The following is a 21,647-nucleotide window of genomic DNA, read 5'->3' as shown; positions in this document are numbered from 1 at the left end:
TTCTACTGCTTTCCCAGGTCATAGCATAGAGCTGGATCAGAAGTGGAGCAGCCGGGACTCGAACCGGTGCCCATATGGGATGCCAGCACTGCAGGTGGCAGCCTTACCTGCTACTCCACAGCACCAGCCCCGAGGAATGTTCCTTCTATACTCAAATTGCTTAAGGTTTTCATCATGAAAAGATGTTGTGCTTTATCAAATGCATTCTCTGCATCTATTGAGATAACCATATGTTTTTTGTTCTTCAGTTTGTTAATGTGATGTATCACACTGATTGATTTGAAAATGTTGAATCATACCTGCATATCAGGGATAAATCCCATTTAGTCCAGGTGAATGATCTTTCTGATGTGTTGTTGAAATCAATTAGCTAATATTTTGTTGAGGATTTTTACATCTATGTTCAACAGGGATATTGGCCTATAGTTAGTTCTCTTTCTCTGTTGTACATTTTTCTGGTTTAACAATTAAGGTGATGCTGGCTACATGTAAGGAATTTGGGAGGATTCATTCTCTCTCAATTGTTTTGAATAGCTTGAGAAGAATTGGAATTAGTTATTCTTTAAATGTCTGATAGAGCTCAGCAGTGAAGCTGTCTGGTCCTGGGCTTTTCTTTGTTGGGAGGGTCTTATTATTACTGATTCAATTTCCATCTTGGTTAGGGCCTGTTTAGGTTTTCTATGTCTTTGTGACTCAATTTAGGTAGGTTGTATGTGCCCAGGAATCTATCCATTTCTTGTAAGTTTCCCAACTTGTTGGCATATAACTCTTCGCAGTAATTCTTGATGATTCTTTTTATATATGTGATATTCATTGTTAAATATCCTTTATCACCTCTAATTTTATTGTTTTGGGTCTTCTTTCCCCCTTTTTTTCTTGTTTTGTTGGGCCAATGGTTTATCAATTTTGCTTATTCTCTAATTTTAGTAATTTCTTTCCTCCTACTGATTTGGGGTTTGTTTTTTTGCTGTTTTTCTAGGTCCTTGAGATGCATTGATCACTCACTCATTTGGTACCTTTCCAATTTATTCATGTAGGCACCAACTGCTATAAACTTCCATCTTAGCACTGCTTTTGATGTTTCTCATAAGTTTTCTAAGAATTACTTTATTTAGGCCGGCTCTGTGGCTCACTTGGTTGATCCTCTCCCTGTGGTGCCAATATCCCATGTGGGCACCAGGTTCTAGTCCTGGTTGCTCCTCTTCCAGTCCAGCTCTCTGCTGTGGCCTGGAAAGGCAGTGGAGGATGGTCAAGTGCTTGGGCCCCTGCACCTGCATGGGAGACCAGGAGGAAGCACCTGGCTCCTGGCTTTGGATCAGCATAGCTCCAGCCGTAGCGGCCATCTAGGGGGTGAACCAATGGAGGGAAGACCTTTCTCTCTGTCTCTCTCTCTTACTGTCTAACTCTACCTGTCAAATAAATTTTAAAAAAAAGAATTACTTTATTTATTTGAAAGATGTAGAGAGAGGTAGAGACAGAAAGAGGGAGAGAATTCTTCCATCCTCTGGTTTACTCCTCAAATGGCCTCAGTGGCCGGAGCTGGGCCAATTTGAAGCCAGGAGCTGGGAGCTTCTTCCAATTCTCCCATGTGGGTACAGGGACCTAAGGACTTGGGCCATCCTTAGCTGATTTCCCAGGCACATTAGCAGGGAGCTGGATCAGAAGTAGAACAGCTGGGATTCCAACCGATGCTGGTGCTGCAGGTTGGGGCTCTAACCCACTGCGCCACAGTGCTGGCTCCCCTTCCTGTAAGTTTTGTTATGGTGTATTGTGATCTACACTCGTTTACAGAAATTTTTTTGATTGATCTTTTGATTTCTTCTATGACCCACTGTTCATTCAGGGGCATGTTTTTAGTCTCCATGTGTTTGCATATGATTTAGTGATTCTTAAGTTGTTGATTGCCAGCTTCATTCCATTGTGGTCAGAGAAGATGCATGAATATCATTTTGATTTTTTTGAATTTGCTGAGACTTGCTTTATGGCCTAGCATGTGGTCAATCCTAGACAAGGTTCCATGCACAGGTGAGAAGAATGTGTATTCTGCAACGTGGAGTGAAGAGTTCTGTAGATATCAGTTAGGTCCATTTCATCCCTAGTGTCGATTAGGTCTGTTGTTTCTTTGTTGATTTTCTGTCTGGTTGATCTGTCCATTGATGGAAGTGGGGTGTAGAAGTCTCCTGTTTCTCTTGTATTGGAGTCTATGTCTCCCTTTAGATCCATTGACATTTCTCTTAAACAGCCAGGTGCCCTGCAATTGGCTGCATACACATTTATTATAGTACATCTTCCTGTTGAACTGATACCTTAATCACTATATAATGCCCTTCTTCACCTCTTTTCAACAGTTTTTGTGTTAAAATCTATTTTGTCTGATATTAGAATGGCTACACCTGCCTTTTTAGCTTTCTGTTAGCATGGAACATATTTTTCCATCCTTTCACTTTCAGTCTGCTTGTATCTTTGTTGAGGAAATATGTTTCTTATAGGCAGCAAATTGATGAGTTTTATTTTTTAATCCTTTTGGCCAGCCTGTCTTTTAATTGGAGAGTTGAAGCCATTTATATTTACAGTGACTATTGATAAGTTACAATTTGGCCCTGCCATTTTTCCATAAATATTCCTATTGTTTACATTGGATTTCTTCTGTACTTTTACTGGGAAATTTTCTGCTTTCACATTCTTTCATAATGATGTCTATATGTCTGTGTTTCTGTGTGTATCACATCCTTAAACATCTTTTGTAAGGCTGGATGAGTGGTGACAAATTCTGTCAATTTCTGTTTGTTGTGGAAGGTTTTTATTTCCCCTTCATCATAAATGAGTACTTTTAAGGGTTCACTATTCTGGATTGATTTTTTTTCTCTTAGGACTTGGGCTATTTTGCTGTTCTCTTCTAGCCTGTAGGGTTTCTGATGAGAAGTCAGCTGTGAGTCTATTGGAGATCCTCTGAAAGTAATCTAGCATTTCTCTCATGCACATTTTAGAATCTTTTCTTTATGTTTTGCTGTGGACAGTTAGATTGCAATGTGTCATGGTGAAGATCTTTTCTGGTCATATCTATTAGGAGTTCTGTGTGCTTCCTGCACTTGGATGTACCTTTCTTTCTCCAAATTGGGGGATTTTTCTGTAATTATTTCACTAAATAGGCCTTCTAGCCCATTCTCTCTTTCCAGACCTTCAAGTCCTAAGATCCATATATTGGGTTATTTGATAGTATTCCATAATTCTCCAGCAAACTGTTTTTAAATTTTCTAATTAATTCTTCTTTCTTTCTTTCTTTCTTTCTTTCTTTCTTTCTTTCTTTCTTTCTTTCTTTCTTTCTTTCTTTCTTCCTTCCTTCCTTCCTTCCTTCCTTCCTTCCTTCCTTCCTTCCTTCCTTCCTTTTCTTTCTTTCTCTTCTTTCTTTCTTTCTTTCTTTCTTTCTTTCTTTCTTTCTTTCTTTCTTTCTTTGATATTCTTTCTTCTGCCTCACCATGTCTGTTGTTAAGGCTTTCCACAACATTTTTATTTGATCTGTTAAATTCTTCTTTCTGGTATTTTATTTTGATTCATCTTTAAAGTCTCAGTTTCATGGGAAAATTTTTCATTTATGTCCCGTATGGCTTTCTTTAGTTTGTAGATTTGCTTCTGATTGCTTTTGAGGAATCGTGTGGTTAATCCTTTCAATTGCATTTCCAGCATTTCATCAATTTCTTCATCTTCTTATTTCTAATATTGAGATGCTGCTGTGTTCCTCTGGGGGGGTGGGTCATGATGTCTTTCTTATTCTTGTTCCTGGAATTTCTGCATTTATTTTTAGGCGTTTGTGGAGTTATTTTATGGTTTTTTCCTCTGTTAACTTTTATCCTTGAACTATGCCTCTGTGGCTTGGTAGAATGCACTTTCAGTGAATGCCAAGAGGTGTGTGCTGGATGTGGCTAGGGAACTCTGCTAGTGCTCTATGGTAGGGTGAGTATTCATTCAGGATTACTGCCAGTTGGGCATGGTAGATCTCTTGTTAACAGAAGGGGGCAATGTCACCTCTGTTGGTGTGGTCACACCCTCACCTCCTGCCCTGCAAGCTGAGCAGTGCCCAGGTGTTAGCCCCCAGGGGAGCAACACTCATCCTCACCGCTGTATGAACTGCACACATGCTATGTGCAGTCTTCACTCTGAGCAAGAATCTGCTGCAGTGACCTGCCCCAGGCAACCAAGGAGCTCTGAGCATGTGGAGCCACAACTAGAGATTGCCCAGAGACCAGCTGTACCCTGCACCCTCTCGTGTAGCCACCTGATCCCCAGTCTAGCACACGAACTTGCACAGTCGCTGAGTGCCGAGGTTCTTCTCTTCTCTGCCAGCCTGTCTGGTCCACAGAGAGGCAGATGTTCCCTGAGCCAGCTCTGCCTAGGCGGCTTGAGCTCTAGGAGCTCTGGAGCCTGTGGTCTGTGGGAGGCAGGGGGTGCCCTAGAGTCCCACCTGGGTGCACAGCCACCTGTCAAGTCTCCCCATCAGGCTCAGAGTCACTGAGACTGTGGATTCTTCTCTGGATCACATGCGTGCACAAACATTGCCCTTTCCCTGCCACTGCAGCCAGTCCTGCCTAGAACGTGATGTCCTGTCTCAACCAGTTCCTGTGCATGCGTGCCAAGCAGCTGCCCCCAAGCCCAAAATGGCGCCCACCCTCTCTCAGCGGGGCAGCAGGTGCCATTGTGGTGAAGATGGAATGAGACAAACCTGCCTCTTTTACTTCCACTGGGGCTGCGGGTAACTGCTCAGGGCTCTCCCTTTGGTTTCGTCACCACGGGTTGCTGTAGTCTGGTCTCACCTCCGTCTCCAAGCTGCCACCAGCTCCAGCTCTCAGCTGCTGCCACACAGGTCTACGGGTTCCTCTTTCTCTTATAGGGCTTCCAGTACTATTTTCTCTCCAATCCTCCCCTGAGAGTGCACTTCCTTACTTTTTTTTTTTTTTAAACTATTTAGCCCTAGCCTAGCGCACTATGCCATTCCCTTCTGCCATCTTGAAATTCCATTATATGTTTTCTAGAATTTTAGACTCTCCAACGGATTTTAGACTAGACAAAGAAATCTAGGCTCTCCGGTGAATTTTATAGTCTTCAAACTGTGTGACAATACATTTGATTTTTTTAAAAAAGATTCTATTTATTTATTTGAGAGGGAGAGTTACAGACAGTGAGAGGGAGAGATGGAGAAAAGGTCTTCCATCCACTAGTTCACTCCCCAAAGGGCCACAGTGAGTTTATCTGAAGCCAGAAGCCAGGAGCTTCCTCTCGGTCTCCCACCTGGGTACAGGGGTCCAAGGACTTGGGCTTTCCCAGGCCATAGCAGAGAGCTGGATTGGAAGAGGAGAAGCTGGGACTCGAACCAGCGCCCATATGGGATGCCAGCGCTGCAGGTGGAGGATTAACCTACTGCACCACAGCACCAGTTCTAATATATTTGATTTTTACAAAACAAAATATATTTTTGAGGATTATACTTCTGATTTCAAGAAGGTTTCTCACTCAGTCCATTTCTTATATGTTGCCTTAATATGTGCCTTAGTAAATTATAAACCTGATGGTCACTGACATTGTGAAGAAAACACAGTTTGAGGGTCTCGAGCTCATTCCTGTACAGTCTGCTCTCCTGTAGTCATTCTCACACACTTCCTTGCCCTTGTAGCTCAGCGTCTTAGGGGTTTCTTTGACACTTGGAGAAAGGTGTACATTACTCCATATTGATGCTTCGTGCACAGAAACATGAAGCTGGTAGGTCAGATGCTATTAGCAAGGCAGGCTGCTTGCTGTTGAAGATGAATTGCCCGTTCTGCCCTCCAGGTGCCTTCTGAGCTAATGCTGTATGGGAGTGTTGTAGGACATAGATGCTAGGGTGAACACAGTCCCACGCAAAGTTTCTCAAACCAAGGGAGGGGCTGATGTGACTGACAGGACCTGGTCTATCGTTACTCCCTCTGGCACCTGCTTTCATGTGCAACACACTAGGGTCCCCTGGAATACAGAACCGTGTACACACCCAGAGGTGTAGCAGGTGAATGGAGGAATAGCAGCATCAGCCTAAAACAACTGTTAGCCTTTGAAATGTAAGAGTATAAAAATGATGTACTGTTGGGGCCAGCATTGTGGTGTAGCGGGTAAAGCCTGCAGTGCCGGCATCCCATATGGGCACAGGTTCGAGTCCCAGTTGCTCCACTTCCAATTCAGCTCTCTGCTGTGGCCTGGGAAAACAGTAGAAGATGGCCCAAGTCCTTGGGTCCCTGCACCTGCGTGGGAGACTCAGAGGAAGCTCCAGGCTCCTGGCTTCGGATCAGCACAGCTCCAGCCGTTGCAGCCAATTGGGGAGTGAACCATCGGATGGAAGACCTCTCTCTCTGCCTCTCCTCTCTCTATGTAACTCTGACTTTCAAATAAATAAATAAACCTTTAAAGAAATGATGTACTGTTAAAATATAAAGGACATGTTTATAAGATTCAAAATATCATCTGATAAACACATTTGCAGTTTTTTCAAAAGGAAGTTTTTATTAGAATAAAGATTCATGCAGTGTTTGTCATCATACTGCAAATAAGATGACCAATTTTACTCACAATATTTAACTCTGATTTATATAGTTTTGTGACATTTCAATATTGTGATAGTTTAAAATTTATGTCTTTGAAAAACACTTCAGCACTTCTTTTTCTTTATATTCAGACTCTTTCAAATTCTAGGTTAGATTTTCTGAGTTATGCTTATGGTTCAATTTATGAGTTACTTAAGATAAAAAGTGGGTTTACCCCTTAAGAATGAAGGTGTACCTTAGGGCCAGCGTTGTGGCCTAGCGGGTAAAGTCGTCTCCTGAGATGCCAACACCCCATATGGGCCCCAGTTCACATCCTGGCTGCTCCACTTCTGAACCAGCTCCCTGCTAATGCCCTGGGAAAAGCAGCAGAGGATGGCCCAAGTGCTTGGGCCCCTGCTACCCATGTGGGAGACCTGGACGAAGCTCCTGACTCCTGGCTTTGGACAGCCCTGGCTGTTGCGGCCCTCTGGGGAGTGAACCAGCAGATGGAAGACCTCCCTTTCTCAGTCTCTCCCTCTCTGTAACTCTGACTTTCATATAAAGAAATAAATCTTTTTAAAAATGTAGATGTGTCTATCCTTTTAGTGTGCTGGACCAAAGAACATTGGAGAGGAGGAAGCAGGGTTAACAAGCAAGATAATATGCTAGCCCAAGGGACAGTGGCTGTGTGCAAAAAGCTGGAGGGGTAACTCGGACAGAAAGAGAAGGAAGACACAGTTCAAAACACTAGTTTATTTTGATATAAAAAGCTATTGCCACTCTGCGATGACACTTTCAAGAAAGCCACATAATTTCTTTTCTTTTTTTAATATTTATTTATTTATTTTGACAGGCAGAGTTAGACAGTGAGAGAGAGAGACAGAGAAAGGTCTTCCTTCCATTGGTTCACCCCCCAAAATGGCCGCCATGGTCTGCGTGCTGCACCGATCCGAAGCCAGGAGCCAGGTGCTTCCTTCTGGTCTCCCATGTGGGTGCAGGGCCCAAGCACTTGGGCCATCCTCCACTGCCTTCCCGGGCCACAGCAGAGAGCTGGACTGGAAGAGGAGCAACCGGGACAGAATCCGGTGCCCCAATGGGGACTAGAACCTGGAGTACCGGCGCCGCAGGCGGAGGATTAGCCTAGTGAGCCGTGGTGCCCACCCACATAATTTCTTTTCAATTCTTATTACCATATATCTTTTTGTCCACATTGCACTGATAAGCTGATCAACTTGAAATGTTTCCAGATCAACATGGATCTGTTGCAGAAAGTAAATGGTGATGGATTTTAAGGCATAAAGAGTTTTCAGTTTATTGCTATTATTTTGTTTTGTTTTAAGATTTTATTTATTTGAGAGGTAGAGTTATAGACAGTGAGTGTGAGAAACAGAAAGGTCTTCCATCACTCCCCAGATGGCTACAATGGCCAGAGCTGTGCTGATCTGAAGCCGGGAGACAGGAGCTTCTTCCAAGTCTCCCACATGGGTGCAGGGGCCCGAGGACTTGAGCCATCTTCTACTGCTTTTCCAGGACATAGCAGATAGCTGGATAGGAAGTGGAGCAGCTGGGACATGAACCGGTGCCCATAGGGGATGCTGGCACCGCAGGCAGAGGATTAATCCACTGTGCCACAGCATTGACCCCTATTGCTATTATTTTGATACCACGTTTAACCATTTGTATATGACTGTTGACTTTTCTCGTTCCACAGGATTGCCATCGGCCAGTTTGGCTGCCCCTAACCTCACTGTGGAGGAAGGAAAATCCATCACGTTGTCCTGTAACGTGGCAGGTGACCCGGTTCCTAATCTGTACTGGGATGTCGGTAATCTGGTTTCCAAGCACATGGTAAGACTTGGGCTTGGCTCTGTGTGAATAAAGAAGACAATAGGTGTTTCAGAACTCAAGATTGAATTAAGCCTCATGATGCTCATTTAATAGTTTACATGGAAATTTATAAGTTTATTTATTCTTAACCAGCAAAGAGTCATGCTGGCTTAAATTGTAGTTATCAACTGGGGAGTCTTTATATCCCAGATGACCTCTTTGTGTGAGTGAGCAAGGTGAATGACCCTGCTTGTGGCTTTTTCCCTTTGAGAGAGGTAGATGGGAATTCAAGGATTAAGTGAGCTTCACACAGTATGCACTTTGTACCTAGATCAATACAATATCAATAACAATGACAATGACTTCCTCTGGCCTGAGTTTGTTTCAAGCAAGAAGCTTTTCTGATTATATCTATCTTTATCTCTACCTATGGATAGATAGATGGGGGAAAAAGACCCTCCATATTTTGTTGTTGGGTGTGAATCCTAATGAATATTTTTGTCTGTTCATTCCATTGTAGAATGAAACGAGCCACACCCAGGGCTTTTTAAGGATCACTAATATCTCATCGGATGACAGCGGGAAGCAGATCTCCTGTGTGGCAGAGAATCTTGTGGGAGAAGATCAAGATTCTGTCAACCTCACTGTGCACTGTACGTAAGCAGAGGGGCGTGTGTTTTTAATCGCGAGTGACTGTGGACATCCACATTTGTCATGGGGCGCTAGGGCGCTGCTTCAATTTATCTACAAAGCCTCTGCAGTGTTCTGCACACACTGAATTAGGAAAGGTTGTCAGTGGTTTCAGCCTCTTCCTCTTGTTCTCCTTTGGTTTTATCTCTTGCTCATACCCAATCACGTTTGAACTTCTCTATGCACCTTTGTCTTTGTGTGTCTTCCCTGGTCATTGTCTAATAGAACGTGTATTAGCAGATCATTATTTCCTCTTGCTAATGTTGCAACTTAGATTCTGATAAACTAGTTTCTTAAATCCTTTTCCTCTATAAAAGCCAATGAAACTTTAAAGTTGTGATACCTAAAGCATTGGTGGTTCTTTGCAAGTGTATTAATTGTACTACTAATTCAATCAAACCTCATCCGTTTGGTTTCTGAGACAAGGAGAAGAGACGGGATACCTACTTCAATTATTCAAAACTCAAGCTATTCAAAACTCAGACCAGGAACTCAATCCTGGTCTCCCTTGTGGGTGGCAAGGACACAGCCACTTGAGCCACACATGCTGCTTCCTAGGGTGCACGTTAGCAGATGGATGGAGCTGGGTGCAGAGCTGAGCACTGGGCCCAGACACTCTGATATGGGATGTACATCTTAACTGGCGTCTCCACTGCCAGGCCAGATGCCCGCCCCGTGGCATATATCTTAAAGTTCCAGATCGCGATGTCCAGTGTGAACACACACTCAGTGAACATCACGGAGATTACAGAGGTCTTTCATGTCATTGCCAGTTCTGAGCTGTTGTAAGTTAATGAGGTTCTAAGCTGTTGGGTTAGCATGCGGATGAGAAAACATTGCACGTGTGTAGAGACAGGCCTAGTATGTCATCTTCACATACATGCAACTTTTACTTACATGCTGTTTTACGCCTCAGAGATTATTGTAAGAAGCCTTTGAGAAATCCATGACAAGAGAACAATTAAACTTAGCAAATTTAAATTTTTTTTATTTTATTTTTTGGACAGGCAGAGTTAGACAGTGAGAAAGAGAGAGAGAGACAGAAAGAAAGATCTTCCTTTTTCCGTTGGTTCACCTCCTAAGTGGCCACTACGTCCGGTGCATTGCGGCCAGCACACTGCGCTGATCCGAAGCCAGGAGCCAGGTGCTTCTCCTGGTCTCCCATGTGGGTGCAGGGCCCAAGCACTTGGGCCATCCTCCACTGCCTTTCCGGGCCACAGCAGAGAGCTGGCCTGGAAGAGGAGCAACTAGGACAGAATCGGGTGCCCCAAGTGGGACTAGAACCCGGTGTGCCGGCGCCGCAGGTGGAGGATTAGCCTAGTGAGCCGCGGCGCTGGCCAGCACATTTGAATTTTACAGTACTATATTACTTAAGATTGGGGACAGTTTGCATGGGCCGAGTTGAGTAACTCTGCAAGCTCCAGTGTGAGGAATTTCCTAGGCAGCTGGGACCCTCTGGAATGGGGATGTGAAGTAGGTTGATGTTACTTTGCCTTGAGTCAGATCTGCGCACAAGCAGGGCTCTGTTGGGTTGTCTGCTTGCTCCTGTTACACTGTGTAATCAGACCCGAATGTTTCCTCGGTTTGGGTTAGCATCCATGGGAGCACCATGCTCTGGAGAATTGACTTTATCTGTCAAAGTGGAGATACATAGAAATAGTGAGTGACTAAGAAGGTTAACAGCTGGGACACCCATTGCAAGGGCCAACTCAGAGTGTGTTCCGCCCTTAGCATAAAGTGAACAAGCGCCCTCAGGAAGCGGTGAATGGAAGGGCTACTTTTATCAGGCACAGGGAGGCCTGGCTTCCTGTTCCAGAGCTGCCTCTCTTGTGACCTTGGCCAGTTCTCTTCCCCTTGCTGGACTTTGCTTTCTTCATCTGGAAAACGGTGCTGGTTGGATCTCAAAGGTCTTTTCCAGTCCTCGGGGTTTATGATGATCAAAGTCAGATCACATTAAAATAAAAAAAAAAAATTATGAGCTGTTTTCAACACATCCATTCAGGATAAATATTCTGCTAAAAAGATACTCTTTGTTTTGCTTGTTTTCTCAAGTCATAAAGCACTTTATACAAAGTTGAAGGACTCTCTAGTCTGTGAGGCTTAAGTTGACTCTCAGACATGTAAGGATCTAAACAGTGACACGTAGAACGCTAGCAGAAATGGATCATACTAGAATAGGATGCTTTTAAGGAATATTTGATATTAACAAATGTAAGAAGTATCAGTTTATCATACTTTCTAATAATCATTCCGCATCAGCAGATACATTCATAGCCCTGATCAGTTTGATCTATTTTAGATATGTGGGATCAGGACTTTAGCTAAAACTTCTAAAGTCAATTTTTTGTTATTTGTATTATTTGGGAAAGAAGCCCTATAAAAATAGTGGCTCTCCTTATTTATGGATATATATGATGCATATCAAATATAAACAATAGTAACAAGGTGTATGTATGGAAACCAAAGTAAACCTCACACGAACCCTTTCCACTGTCAGGAATCTCTTGGCTGTTTGGGTTGGTTCTCACTTAGACTGACGAGATTTGAAACATGGCTGTGTCTCATGGGTCTTGAGTAGAACAGAGAAGGAGCTCTTAAACTCTGTAGGAAACTAAATCAACCAGTCAACCCTGATGATACAAAATACCGGCGGATTTCGAAGCTGCTGGTCATGCGTTTTCTTTCACTGAACCGTGGTTGAATGAAATCCTCTGTCAATGACGCAGAAGTCTGGAGACAGAATGCCGAGCTTCTGATGCTATCAACTCTCTCTTTTGTCGATTTAGTTGCACCGACGATCACATTTCTCGAATCGCCCACGTCAGACCACCACTGGTGCATTCCGTTCACTGTGAAAGGCAACCCCAAACCAACACTGCAGTGGTTCTATAACGGGGCCATCTTGAATGAGTCCAAATACATCTGCACTAAGATACATGTAACCAATCACACGGAGTACCACGGCTGCCTCCAGCTGGATAACCCCACCCACATGAACAATGGAGACTACACTCTGATAGCCAAGAACGAGTATGGGAAGGATGAGAGACAGATTTCTGCCCACTTCATGGGCTGGCCCGGCATTGATGATGGTGAGTACCGCATGCTTTGGTATGTGGGGAGAGGACAAGCCATATCACACATATCAGACTGGTCATTCACAGTGCTATTAATTAGTCTTGCTCATGAGTCTATAGGGCAACTGGGGGGTTTTTGTCCTGTGTGTGTTTCTTCTGGGGTGCAGGGTGAGAAGTAGCAAGTGCTTTTTATAGAAAGTTCAGGATGCAGGTTGACAATGGCAATAGACAAGGCTTCCTAAGGCCTAGGGTTAGGACTGGGCATTCTCTCTTCAGTCTGAATGCTGTCGGCCTAAGGAAGTTCTGGGGCCAAACCCCTGTCAGGGGCTGGGGTTTGTATTGCTCCCAAGAAGAGCGGGGGGAATGAACAACTGAACAATAATACGATATACACAGTATTACTAGTGTGCCCGGTTAGTGCATGGGAAAGGGGCTATGAATAGTCGTCTTAGTTTTCATCTCAAGTGTTTAATGCGACTTTGAACCTACAATGGCAAAACCCATTCAAAGCCGGAAGCAGATGGCAGGTGGTCAGCAGGCTCCTGCAGTGTTTCAGATCTGTCTTCCAGCCCCTCGCCTATTTGGGATGCGGGAGTCTGCATTCTCATGCGTGAGTGATAAGCTCGTATCCCAGACTCCTTTGCTTCTCTGGGCTACTCAGATGAGGCATCCTTTTATTAGCTTCTGATTTGTTTTCCTAGGCGTGGCAATAATCCCTATCTGACCAATAGCATGTTAGCATCAGGGGTCCACTCCGGGGCCACAGGTGAGCTTCAGTGTGAGTTCCAGCGTCAGTGGGACGTTGTCCTGCATCATTTGGTTTGGATACTGCCACTGGGGGTGGGCCCTGCACATAAATAAGCGCGTGACGATAGTAGCTCTTAGTCCAGGTCACACAAAGATGAGTCGGCAGAGGGAAGGGAGACTAGAACCTGGGGCTGTGTGATGCAGAGGATGCCTGGGCGGCCAGTACCTGCGTGGCTCAGTGTGGGACCATGGACGTGATGCTGTGTGCAGAACCGTCTTTGCCAAATGGCAAAGGCAGACAAAACCGCTCCTGTGACGTATGTTCCTATGACACTGCCATCTACCCCAAACATCTTTGACAATGAGTACGCCTCCTTAGTGTGTTCAAAATGGGATTTGAATTATGTAAGTTTGATTTACAAACAGCCCTTCTGGAGTGCATAAAAAGGAGCAATGTTTGGACACAGTGCCCAGACATCCCTGGTGCTTGTTGTCATTCCCATTAAATCTTCCTCTTAATTGAGAGGTTCGCTTGTGTGGCTCTGTTGGCTGCAGTAAATCTCTGGATTAGTGCGTTTCTTCCTGTGTGCTGGAGGGTATGACAGTGTCACAGCGGAATCCAGAGACTCTGACTGGAGACAACTGCTCTTTGTTTGAACCTATGTGCACGTTTTATCTGTGAATCATTTTATTTATTTGTTTTATTGATTTATTTGAAAGTCAGAGTTACACAGAGAGAGTAGGAGAGGCAGAGAGAGAGGGAGAAGTCTTCCATCCGCTGGTTCACTCCCCATTTGGCCACAACAGCCAAAGCTTTGCCAATCCGAGGCCAGGACCCTGGAGCTTTTTCCCGGTTTCCCACACGGGTGCAGGGGCCCAAGCACTTGGGCCATCTTCCACTGCTTTCCCAGGCCACAGCAGAGAGCTGGATCAGAAGAGGAGCAGCCAGGACTCGAACCAGTGCCCATATGGGATGCCTGCACTGGAGACAGCAGCTTTACCTGCCAGGCCACAACATGGCCCGTGAATGATTTTAGGTTCACAGGAAAGTTGCAGGCTAATCGAGTTCCTGGATACTTGCCTACATGGCGTTGCCCATCGTTGACAGCTTATGTTCCTGGGGTGCATTTGTGACAATTAAGAAACTGACTTTAGTACATTACCACAAGGAGACTTCAGAGAGTTCACGAGAAAATAGAACTAAAAGAAAAATTTTGGCTGGGTCTCTTGGCCTAGTGGTTCAGATGGGGTTGAGATATTGTGTCCTGTGTTGATACGTGGCCCCAGCTTCTGACTCCAGTTTCCTGATAATGCACGCTCTGAGAAGAAGCAGTGACGGCTCCAGTAGTTGGGTCCCTGCCACTTACTTGCAAGACCTAGATGTTTTCAGCCTTGTCCTAGCCCTGGCCATCGGGACATCTTGGGAATAAACCAGCAGATAGGAGCCGTCTCTTTGTCTCTCTGTCTGCCTCTCAAAGAAATACATTAAAAAGATTACTGGAGAGCAAAACAGTTTTTCAGAATGCATGTTTTTCATGAACTTTTGGAAGTACCCTTGTATTAATTAAACTTCAGACTTTATTTGAACTTCACCAACAATGGCCTTTTTTAAAATCGCTGGGGGTGAAACGTGATGCAAGGTGAAGATGTAGAGACTGAAATCTTTCAGGGCTGTGTATCCTTTGATATGTGCATTGCATGGCCAAGGTAAAGCCAGGAGCTTCTATTTAGGATAGGGTTTTTGATGTGTTTTCTTTTGAACATTTCTATACGGTGCTAACACTTAGTAGAAGAACTCCTATCCATTCAACCACATTTTTTACCTAGCATTTGTCTCTTAGCTTTTGTGTAGCTGGTGATGGCAAAGAATTGTTTTCTGGCATAGAATATCCTGGAGTCTTTGAACTCTTTTTAAAAGAAACATTTATTTATGAAAATTTAAAATAAAGCTAACTTCCGTAAAGATGTTCTTTTCACTCCCGTCTTTTCCTCTTCTTGTTCATTTATTCATTATCATTAGATCTTTGAAATGGAAAAATCTGTTTTTTTTTTCTCGAAGTCTTTAGTCAAGGAGCAGCTCTCAAGGAGTCATAAATAAAAGTGGGAGTGAAGGAGATTTGGCCCAGGGTGAAAGTGGATATAAATGGCCCTGGAGGGCCATAAACCAATGTGACCAATTAGAGAGTGACCTCACTCAGCTTGTGGGATGGAATCTTTGTGGGATTTATGAGATTCATGGTCGGTGCTACTGACAGTGGTCTTTCTTAGAACTGCTTCTTTTCCATCGTACTCCCATTAAAATGGAAGAAAAACAAACAAATCACGCACACAAATATATTTCCTGCTGACCCGAAGGTGCACTGCAGGTTCAGGGCATCGGTCAAGTCTGGCTTTGTACTCCTCCGGTATTTCTGCTGCTGTCCTCATCCAGTCCATGGTGAAGCCTGGGGAAGCCTCTCACCCATCTTTCTGGGAAGACATTCCAGCTACATTTTCCCCTAAGGATTTTCCTTGAGATATTCCCTCCTCTCTGTCTTCCTCTTTTTTGGACACTGCAAGTTTCCTGGGAAGCAGGCAGCCTGGGCTCGCTGTGGAGCCACGTTCATTTCCACACAGAGCTGGAAGAATTGATATGGAATCTCTAGGGTCTTAGAGTAGGGGTTCCTCTTTTAGTTTAGAACCATGATTTCTGTGATCTCACTTTGCTTAGGAACTTTTTTTTCTTTAAGATTTCTTTGAAAGGCAAAGTTACAGAGAGGAAGAGAGAGAGAGAGGGAGAGAGAATATCTTCCATCTACTGGGTCACTCCCCAAATGGCCACAGTAATTGGTGTTGGTCCAGGCCAAAGCCAGGAGCCCAGAACTCCATCCAGGTCTCCCACATGGGTGTCAGGAGACCAAGGCCTTGGGCCATCGTATGCTACTTTCCCAGGCACATTAGCAGGGAGCAGCATCAGACGTAGAGCACCCAGGATTTGAACCAGTGCTCGTGTGGGATGCTAGTATTGCAGACGGCAACTTCCCCACTGTGCCACAACACTGGACCTAGGAACACATCTTTGAGGACAGAGAAGCAGAGTTCAGAGGCTCTAAACACAAAGAAATTGATGAGGAGGTGGAAATGCCCACTGGCCTGACCTGATAATTCCATGTTGTCTACATGTGTTGAATGTCACACTGTACCCCATAAATATGAACAATCACTGTGTGTCAATTAGAAAGAAAACAGTTTTAAATTTTAGAAAGAAAAGGAAACATAAATAAAAATGAATAAACAAAAAAAATTGGTGGGCATGGACTGGTTGAAGTAATGACTGCTTCAGCTACCCTACCATGTGGTATGGAGGGACTGCAGGGGGTGGCAAGTACTCTGTTCCCTAAAAGGATGAAGTGTGGGGCAGATAAACCTAGAGCCTGCCTTGGCCCCGGCCAAGAGGGTGTGAGGGTTGTGAGGTTATGATAGGCGTTCAAGAGAGCCAGCCAACCAGTATGCCTGGATATTCTTTCTCGGGGTGTGGGGCCGTACACACCCCATCCTGGGCCCATCCAGAGGGGCTGAGGGGGAGGGCAGACCTTTGGGTGTCAACAGGACCCAGCGCGCTCCCATCTCCTAATCACTGGGAACCCTCCTGGTCACCGAGAAAGGTAGAATGGACTTTTCTAGACTCTGGATGCCAAATTGGTCATTTTGGCTCCCTCATTGAAGAGCTGAACTCAGCTCCCGTGAGTTGGGAGTTGTGTTTAAAGCACAAAGTGTGACTTTGAGCTTCACATTGAAATCTGGGGATCTGTAGTGCTTATCTTTGTAGCACACCAAAGAGCAGCCCTGTGACAATCACACCAGTTATTTTAGTGTTGCTTCCATTGTCCCTGTACAATGGGTTCATTAAGGTGAGTGCCCCCTGGCTCCCTGAACAGTAGCTTCCTGCCCCTTTTTTCACATCAGAACCCCTGAAGGTTTTTCATTACATTTCATTTTTTCATACACATTCCCAAAGCCTGCTCACTTAGCAATTCTGATTCAGTGACTCTCAGCTTAGGCTCAGGCATTTTTGAAAAATGATTTCTAAGATCCCGAGTGATTCATTGAGAAACAGAGAGTGAGCATCTCCACTCTGAAGAATTCTGAGCTTTGTAAGGTTTTCCTGTTTCTGATTGAATAACAGAGTCCTTTGGTCATTTCAGGCTCATTTTATTTTTTTAAGAATTATTTATTTATTTGAAAGGCAGAACACTCACAAGGAGAGACAGAGAGACAGAAAAAGAGGGAGGAAGAGAGATCTTCCATCCATTGGTTCACTCCCCAAATGGCCACCACAACCAGGAACCAGGAACTCCATCCAGGTCTCCTACATGGGTGGTAGCAGGCCAAGCGCTTGAGCCATCTTCAGCTTCCTTCCCAGGTGCACTAACAGGGAGCTGGGTCAGAAGTGGAGCGATCAGGCCTCGAACTGGCACTCATACGGGGTTCTAGCACCACAGCAGATGGAATCTCCATGGAGAAATACCATGCCCCATCAGGGTAGAAGTCAAAACTCTGGGCTTGATCTCCCAGGCAAGCTCTTCTCTTGCCTTCTCCAAGTTCAGAGTCACAGGATGGGCGGAGGGCTTGGAGTTTGCTGCGGTTTCAGGCCCCCTGCTGCCAGGTGGAAGGGGTTAGGTGTGCAGCATGACAGGGAAATTTTCTTGCCAATGGCTTTGTCCTCTGGGACTATCTGGAGCCCATACTCGGACTTCCTTTTCTGTGAACGTTTGAGGGTTCTTGGAGATGTTCTCCACATCCCCTATGATGAAGGAAATGCATCTCCACTCCGTCCAGCTGGTGGAAGCGCCTCCTCCAGGTGCCCCTGTTGACTGGACCTAAGATTCCCCCCATAGACTTTCTCCGGTGCTGTCTCCATCTGGTCCACGGGAAGCTCCACAATTGCCCTGTCCTTTGAGTGTCCAGGTCACACCAAATGTTACCTGCACCCGTGGCCAGTCTTTGCCTTCCCCTTCCGTGGCAGGAGTCAAGTCTTGTCCTCTGAGCCCTCCACCTGCAGGGACATGGGGGTCCTGACAGCACTTCCTTGAAGAAACTGCTTCATAAATCTCTCCTTAGTCTTTCCTCCAGGGGACCTGTTAAAGTCTCAAGGCGAATCAGCCATTTCAAAGGATGTGGGTCCAGTTCTTATCCAGTTCCTTCGTGGATTCTGCATTTCAATGGCTTGCATTCGCTTTGGTGTCAATTACTGGGCAGGAAGAGTCTCCTTTAGCATCCTGTTATGTTAGAATCTTGAGCAACAGGTCAGCTCCCTGGAGGTATGGTGGGGGAGGGTGCTGAGCTGCTTCTGTAGCAAGTTAGCAAAGCTCAAGACAAGGTGAGCCCTACTTGGAAGAAAGGTAGTGGAGTGAAGGGCAAGACTGGGTGATGAGACACAGCTCCTCCTCCCAGCAAAAAACAAAAACAAAAAACCCACTCATCAAGTGGCAAAAGGTGAAGCACGGCCACTTTTCCTTGTGACGGCGCCCTCCACCTTGTCTCCAAGAGACCACTCTGTTTTGTTTTGTTTTTTTTTTTTTTTATTTGAAAGAGTTATGCAGAGAGAAGGAGAGACAAAGAGTGAGAGAGGTCTTCCATCCACTGGTTCACTCCCCAATTGATGGCAATAGCTGGAATTGTGCAGATCTTAAGCCAGGAGCCAGGAGCATCTACCAGGTCTCCCACGTGGGTGCAGGGGCCCAAGGACTTGGGCCATCTTCCACTGCTTTCCCCAGGCCATAGCAGAGAGCTGGATGGGAAGAGGAGCAGCTGGGACTCCAACCGGTGCCCATATGGGATGCCAGCACTGCAGGTGGCGGCTTTACCCGCTATGCCACAGCTCGGACCCCAAGACCAGCTTCTAATTCTTGTGGATTTCCCTACTCTTTTCCCTAAGCAGACCACAGGTAAAGATAGGTGGAAATTGTGGGCAATTGGGTAGAAGTCAGTGGACACAGACTCTTAAGTAGATTAGGTAAAACCTCTAATACTTTGCTTCCTACTTACTAATTTATCTGGAAGGCAGACAGATTGATGGTCAGCCAGCCAGGAAAACAAGACCAAGATTGCCTATCTGCTGGTTCACTATCTAAATGCCCACAACAACCAGTGCTGGACCAGCTAAGGCCATAAGTCAAGAACTCAATCCAGGTTTCCCACTAGGGAAGCAAGGGCCCAAGTCCTTGAGTCACCCCCACTGCCTCCCAGGGTATGCATTAGCAGGAAGCTGGACTCAGGAGTGGAGCTTGGACTTGAACCCAGGCAGTGAGGGGTGTGGGCGTCCCAAGTGGTGTCTTACCCTGTAGGTCAGACGCTTGCTCCTAAGATTTTATTGTCAGTGAGATAAACTTGAGTTGCTGTTGACTTATTCAGATCTAATATTTGAACTTGGGATCTTAAGCGTACTTCCCCCATGCTGTCCACAAAGGAGAGCATTGGCATTGTGGATACGATGTGGGTTTTGAACTCAGATCTGATTCGGTCTCAGATCTGAGTTCCATCTTCCATGACCTGTGTGGCTTTGAGCAAATTTCTCATGAGGGTTCTAGCACCTTCTTGGAAGGTTGTTGTGAAGTGGAGCATGCCTGGCGCACCTGGCACCACGTGCTATGTTAGAGGTGAGCCCAGTCCTGGTCTGGCGTACCTGGCACCACGTGCTGTGTTGGAGGTGAGCCCAGTCTGGTCTCGGGCTGGCACTGACCTTGTAGCAAAGAAGTGCTGCTCACCTCCCCTGGTCTCTGTGCTCTGTCATCATTCGGGACAAGTCTGCTGCCTAGAAATGCCCTTTATCTCAGGACTGGTTTTGCCCTCCCTTCCCAGGGACTTCAGCTTGCTCGGAAGTAGGACCTCAGGATTCTGCCATTTGACTACTCGAGCTTTGTAGACTTGGAGTAAACCAAGGCCAAGTTTGGTTCCTAGGAATGGAGGGTTCATGGAAACTCTTTCCCTTTCCCTCTCCACATTTGGAATGGGATCCAGAGGTGTGTGGTTGGGAATGAAACCAGTCTCCTGCCCCTACCTCCCAGGGGTCTTTGCAAGTGTAGCCAGAGGCACCCCATCCTGCATGTTTGGGGATCCAGCTACTGCTTCATTCCACTCCACCAAGACTCCTCTGTAAGTTCTGAGTTGGCCTTCTCAAACTGTTACTTGTATACAAATCTCCTGGGGAACCTATTAAAATGCAGACTCCGATTGAGTGGATCTGGACCAGGCCTAAGATTCTGGCTTGCTAACAGGTTCAGAGGATGCTGCTGCTGGGTGGTGGAACAGACTTTGAGCAGTGAGTGAGGATGGTTCACTGCTGGCCTGCAGAACCTGGGGCCACCACTAGAGCAGCTGGTTGGGCATCCACCAAGATTACCTCACTGGGAGGGTGTTTGGCCTAACACTTCAGCCGCCACTTAGGGTACCTACATCCCTACATCAGAGTGCCTGGGTCCCAGTCCCAGCTGTGTTCCTAATTCTAGCTTCCTGCTAATATGCACCCTGGGTGGAAGTGGTGATGGTGCTAGCACTTGGGTTTCTGCTACCTGCCAGGGGGGCGCCTAATTAAATTCCTGGCTCCCAGCTTTGGCCTAGCCCAGTCCTAGTCATTGTAGGCATTTGGGTTGTGAATCTGTAGATGGGAGGTCTCTCTGTCAGTCTATCATTCACCTCTCAAATAAATAAATAGATAAGAAAATAAATAAATAGATCACCACATTGGCTCTCCCTGAGAATATCAAGCTATGGCTGGCGCCGCAGCTCACTAGGCTAATCCTCCACCTGCGGCGCCGGCACACCGGGTTCTAGTCCCGGTCGGGGCACCGGATTCTGTCCTGGTCGCTCCTCTTCCAGTCCAGCTCTCTGCTGTGGCCAGGGAGTGCAGTGGAGGATGGCCCAAGTCCTTGAGCCCTGCACCTGCATGGGAGACCAGGAGAAGCACCTGGCTTCTGGCTTCGCATCAGTGCGGTGCGCCGGCCGCAGCAGCCATTGAGGGGTGAATCAACGGAAAAAGGAAGACCTTTCTCTCTGTCTCTCTCTCTCTCATTGTCCACTCTGCCTGTCAAAAATAAATAAATAAATAAATAAAATAAAAAAAAAAGAGAATATCAGGTTGTAATAGTGATAAAAATACGGAATATGTTGTGCACCGAGATGCCCTGCAAGTGGGCTTGGCCAAAAAGTCGGATGAACTCCATATGCAGCTTAGGGAGGCGTGGCGGGATGAAGAAGCAGAAACGGTGGTGGCAGAGTGTGGGGTTAACTGAGGATCCTGATGTATCCTATTTAGCTCCCAGCCCAGAAAGGAAGACTTGTCTCGGATGAAATTGATCTGCCTGTGGCTTTCATTGGCATTCAATCTTGCTCTACAGAACAGGAGTCTGTGTGGAGAGGGAGGGGAGACTAGAAGGAGGCAGGGCGGCTTTTTAGGTGACATTTAAAGCAGAAATTAGTGGCAGGGAGATGGCTTAGGATTTGGCACGAGGAGGGAGGGTGGAGCCTTTGTCAGTGTGGTCCCATCAGATAGCACAGTTGCCAAGGACTCTGAAGGTCATGTGCTTGTGTGTGTGTGTGAACGCCCTAATTTAGGAGATTTGCTTATCAAAACCGTGGCCACCGAGTGGATTAATGCTTGAGGCCCGGAACAAACCTCACCCGGGCGCCAGATGACACAATCCCCTTGTTTCCAAGCCTACCGTTCTTTACGCAGTGCCTGTCTGGCCCACTCATTCAGGAAGAATGTCACAGCTCAAAAATGCTC

General features: G+C 45.8%; 1 protein-coding gene across 3 annotated transcripts in view; it reads left to right on the top strand.

Annotated features, from left to right (window-relative positions):
- The window catches only part of NTRK2 (neurotrophic receptor tyrosine kinase 2), a 374,642-nt gene that overhangs the window by 62,575 nt on the left and 290,420 nt on the right, over window positions 1-21,647 (top strand). For all 3 annotated transcript variants that reach the window (XM_062207127.1, XM_062207126.1, XM_062207125.1), the window contains exons 6-8: window positions 8,254-8,390; window positions 8,890-9,022; window positions 11,846-12,151. In XM_062207127.1, coding sequence (XP_062063111.1) covers window positions 8,254-8,390; window positions 8,890-9,022; window positions 11,846-12,151 — 576 coding nt within the window. The remainder of the gene's footprint in view (window positions 1-8,253; window positions 8,391-8,889; window positions 9,023-11,845; window positions 12,152-21,647) is intronic.

The sequence above is a fragment of the Lepus europaeus genome, chromosome 12 (assembly GCF_033115175.1).
Source record: "Lepus europaeus isolate LE1 chromosome 12, mLepTim1.pri, whole genome shotgun sequence".
Lineage (NCBI taxonomy): Eukaryota > Metazoa > Chordata > Mammalia > Lagomorpha > Leporidae > Lepus > Lepus europaeus.
The sequence above is the reverse complement of the archived record's forward strand: the minus strand, read 5'-3'. Positions and strand labels throughout refer to the sequence as shown.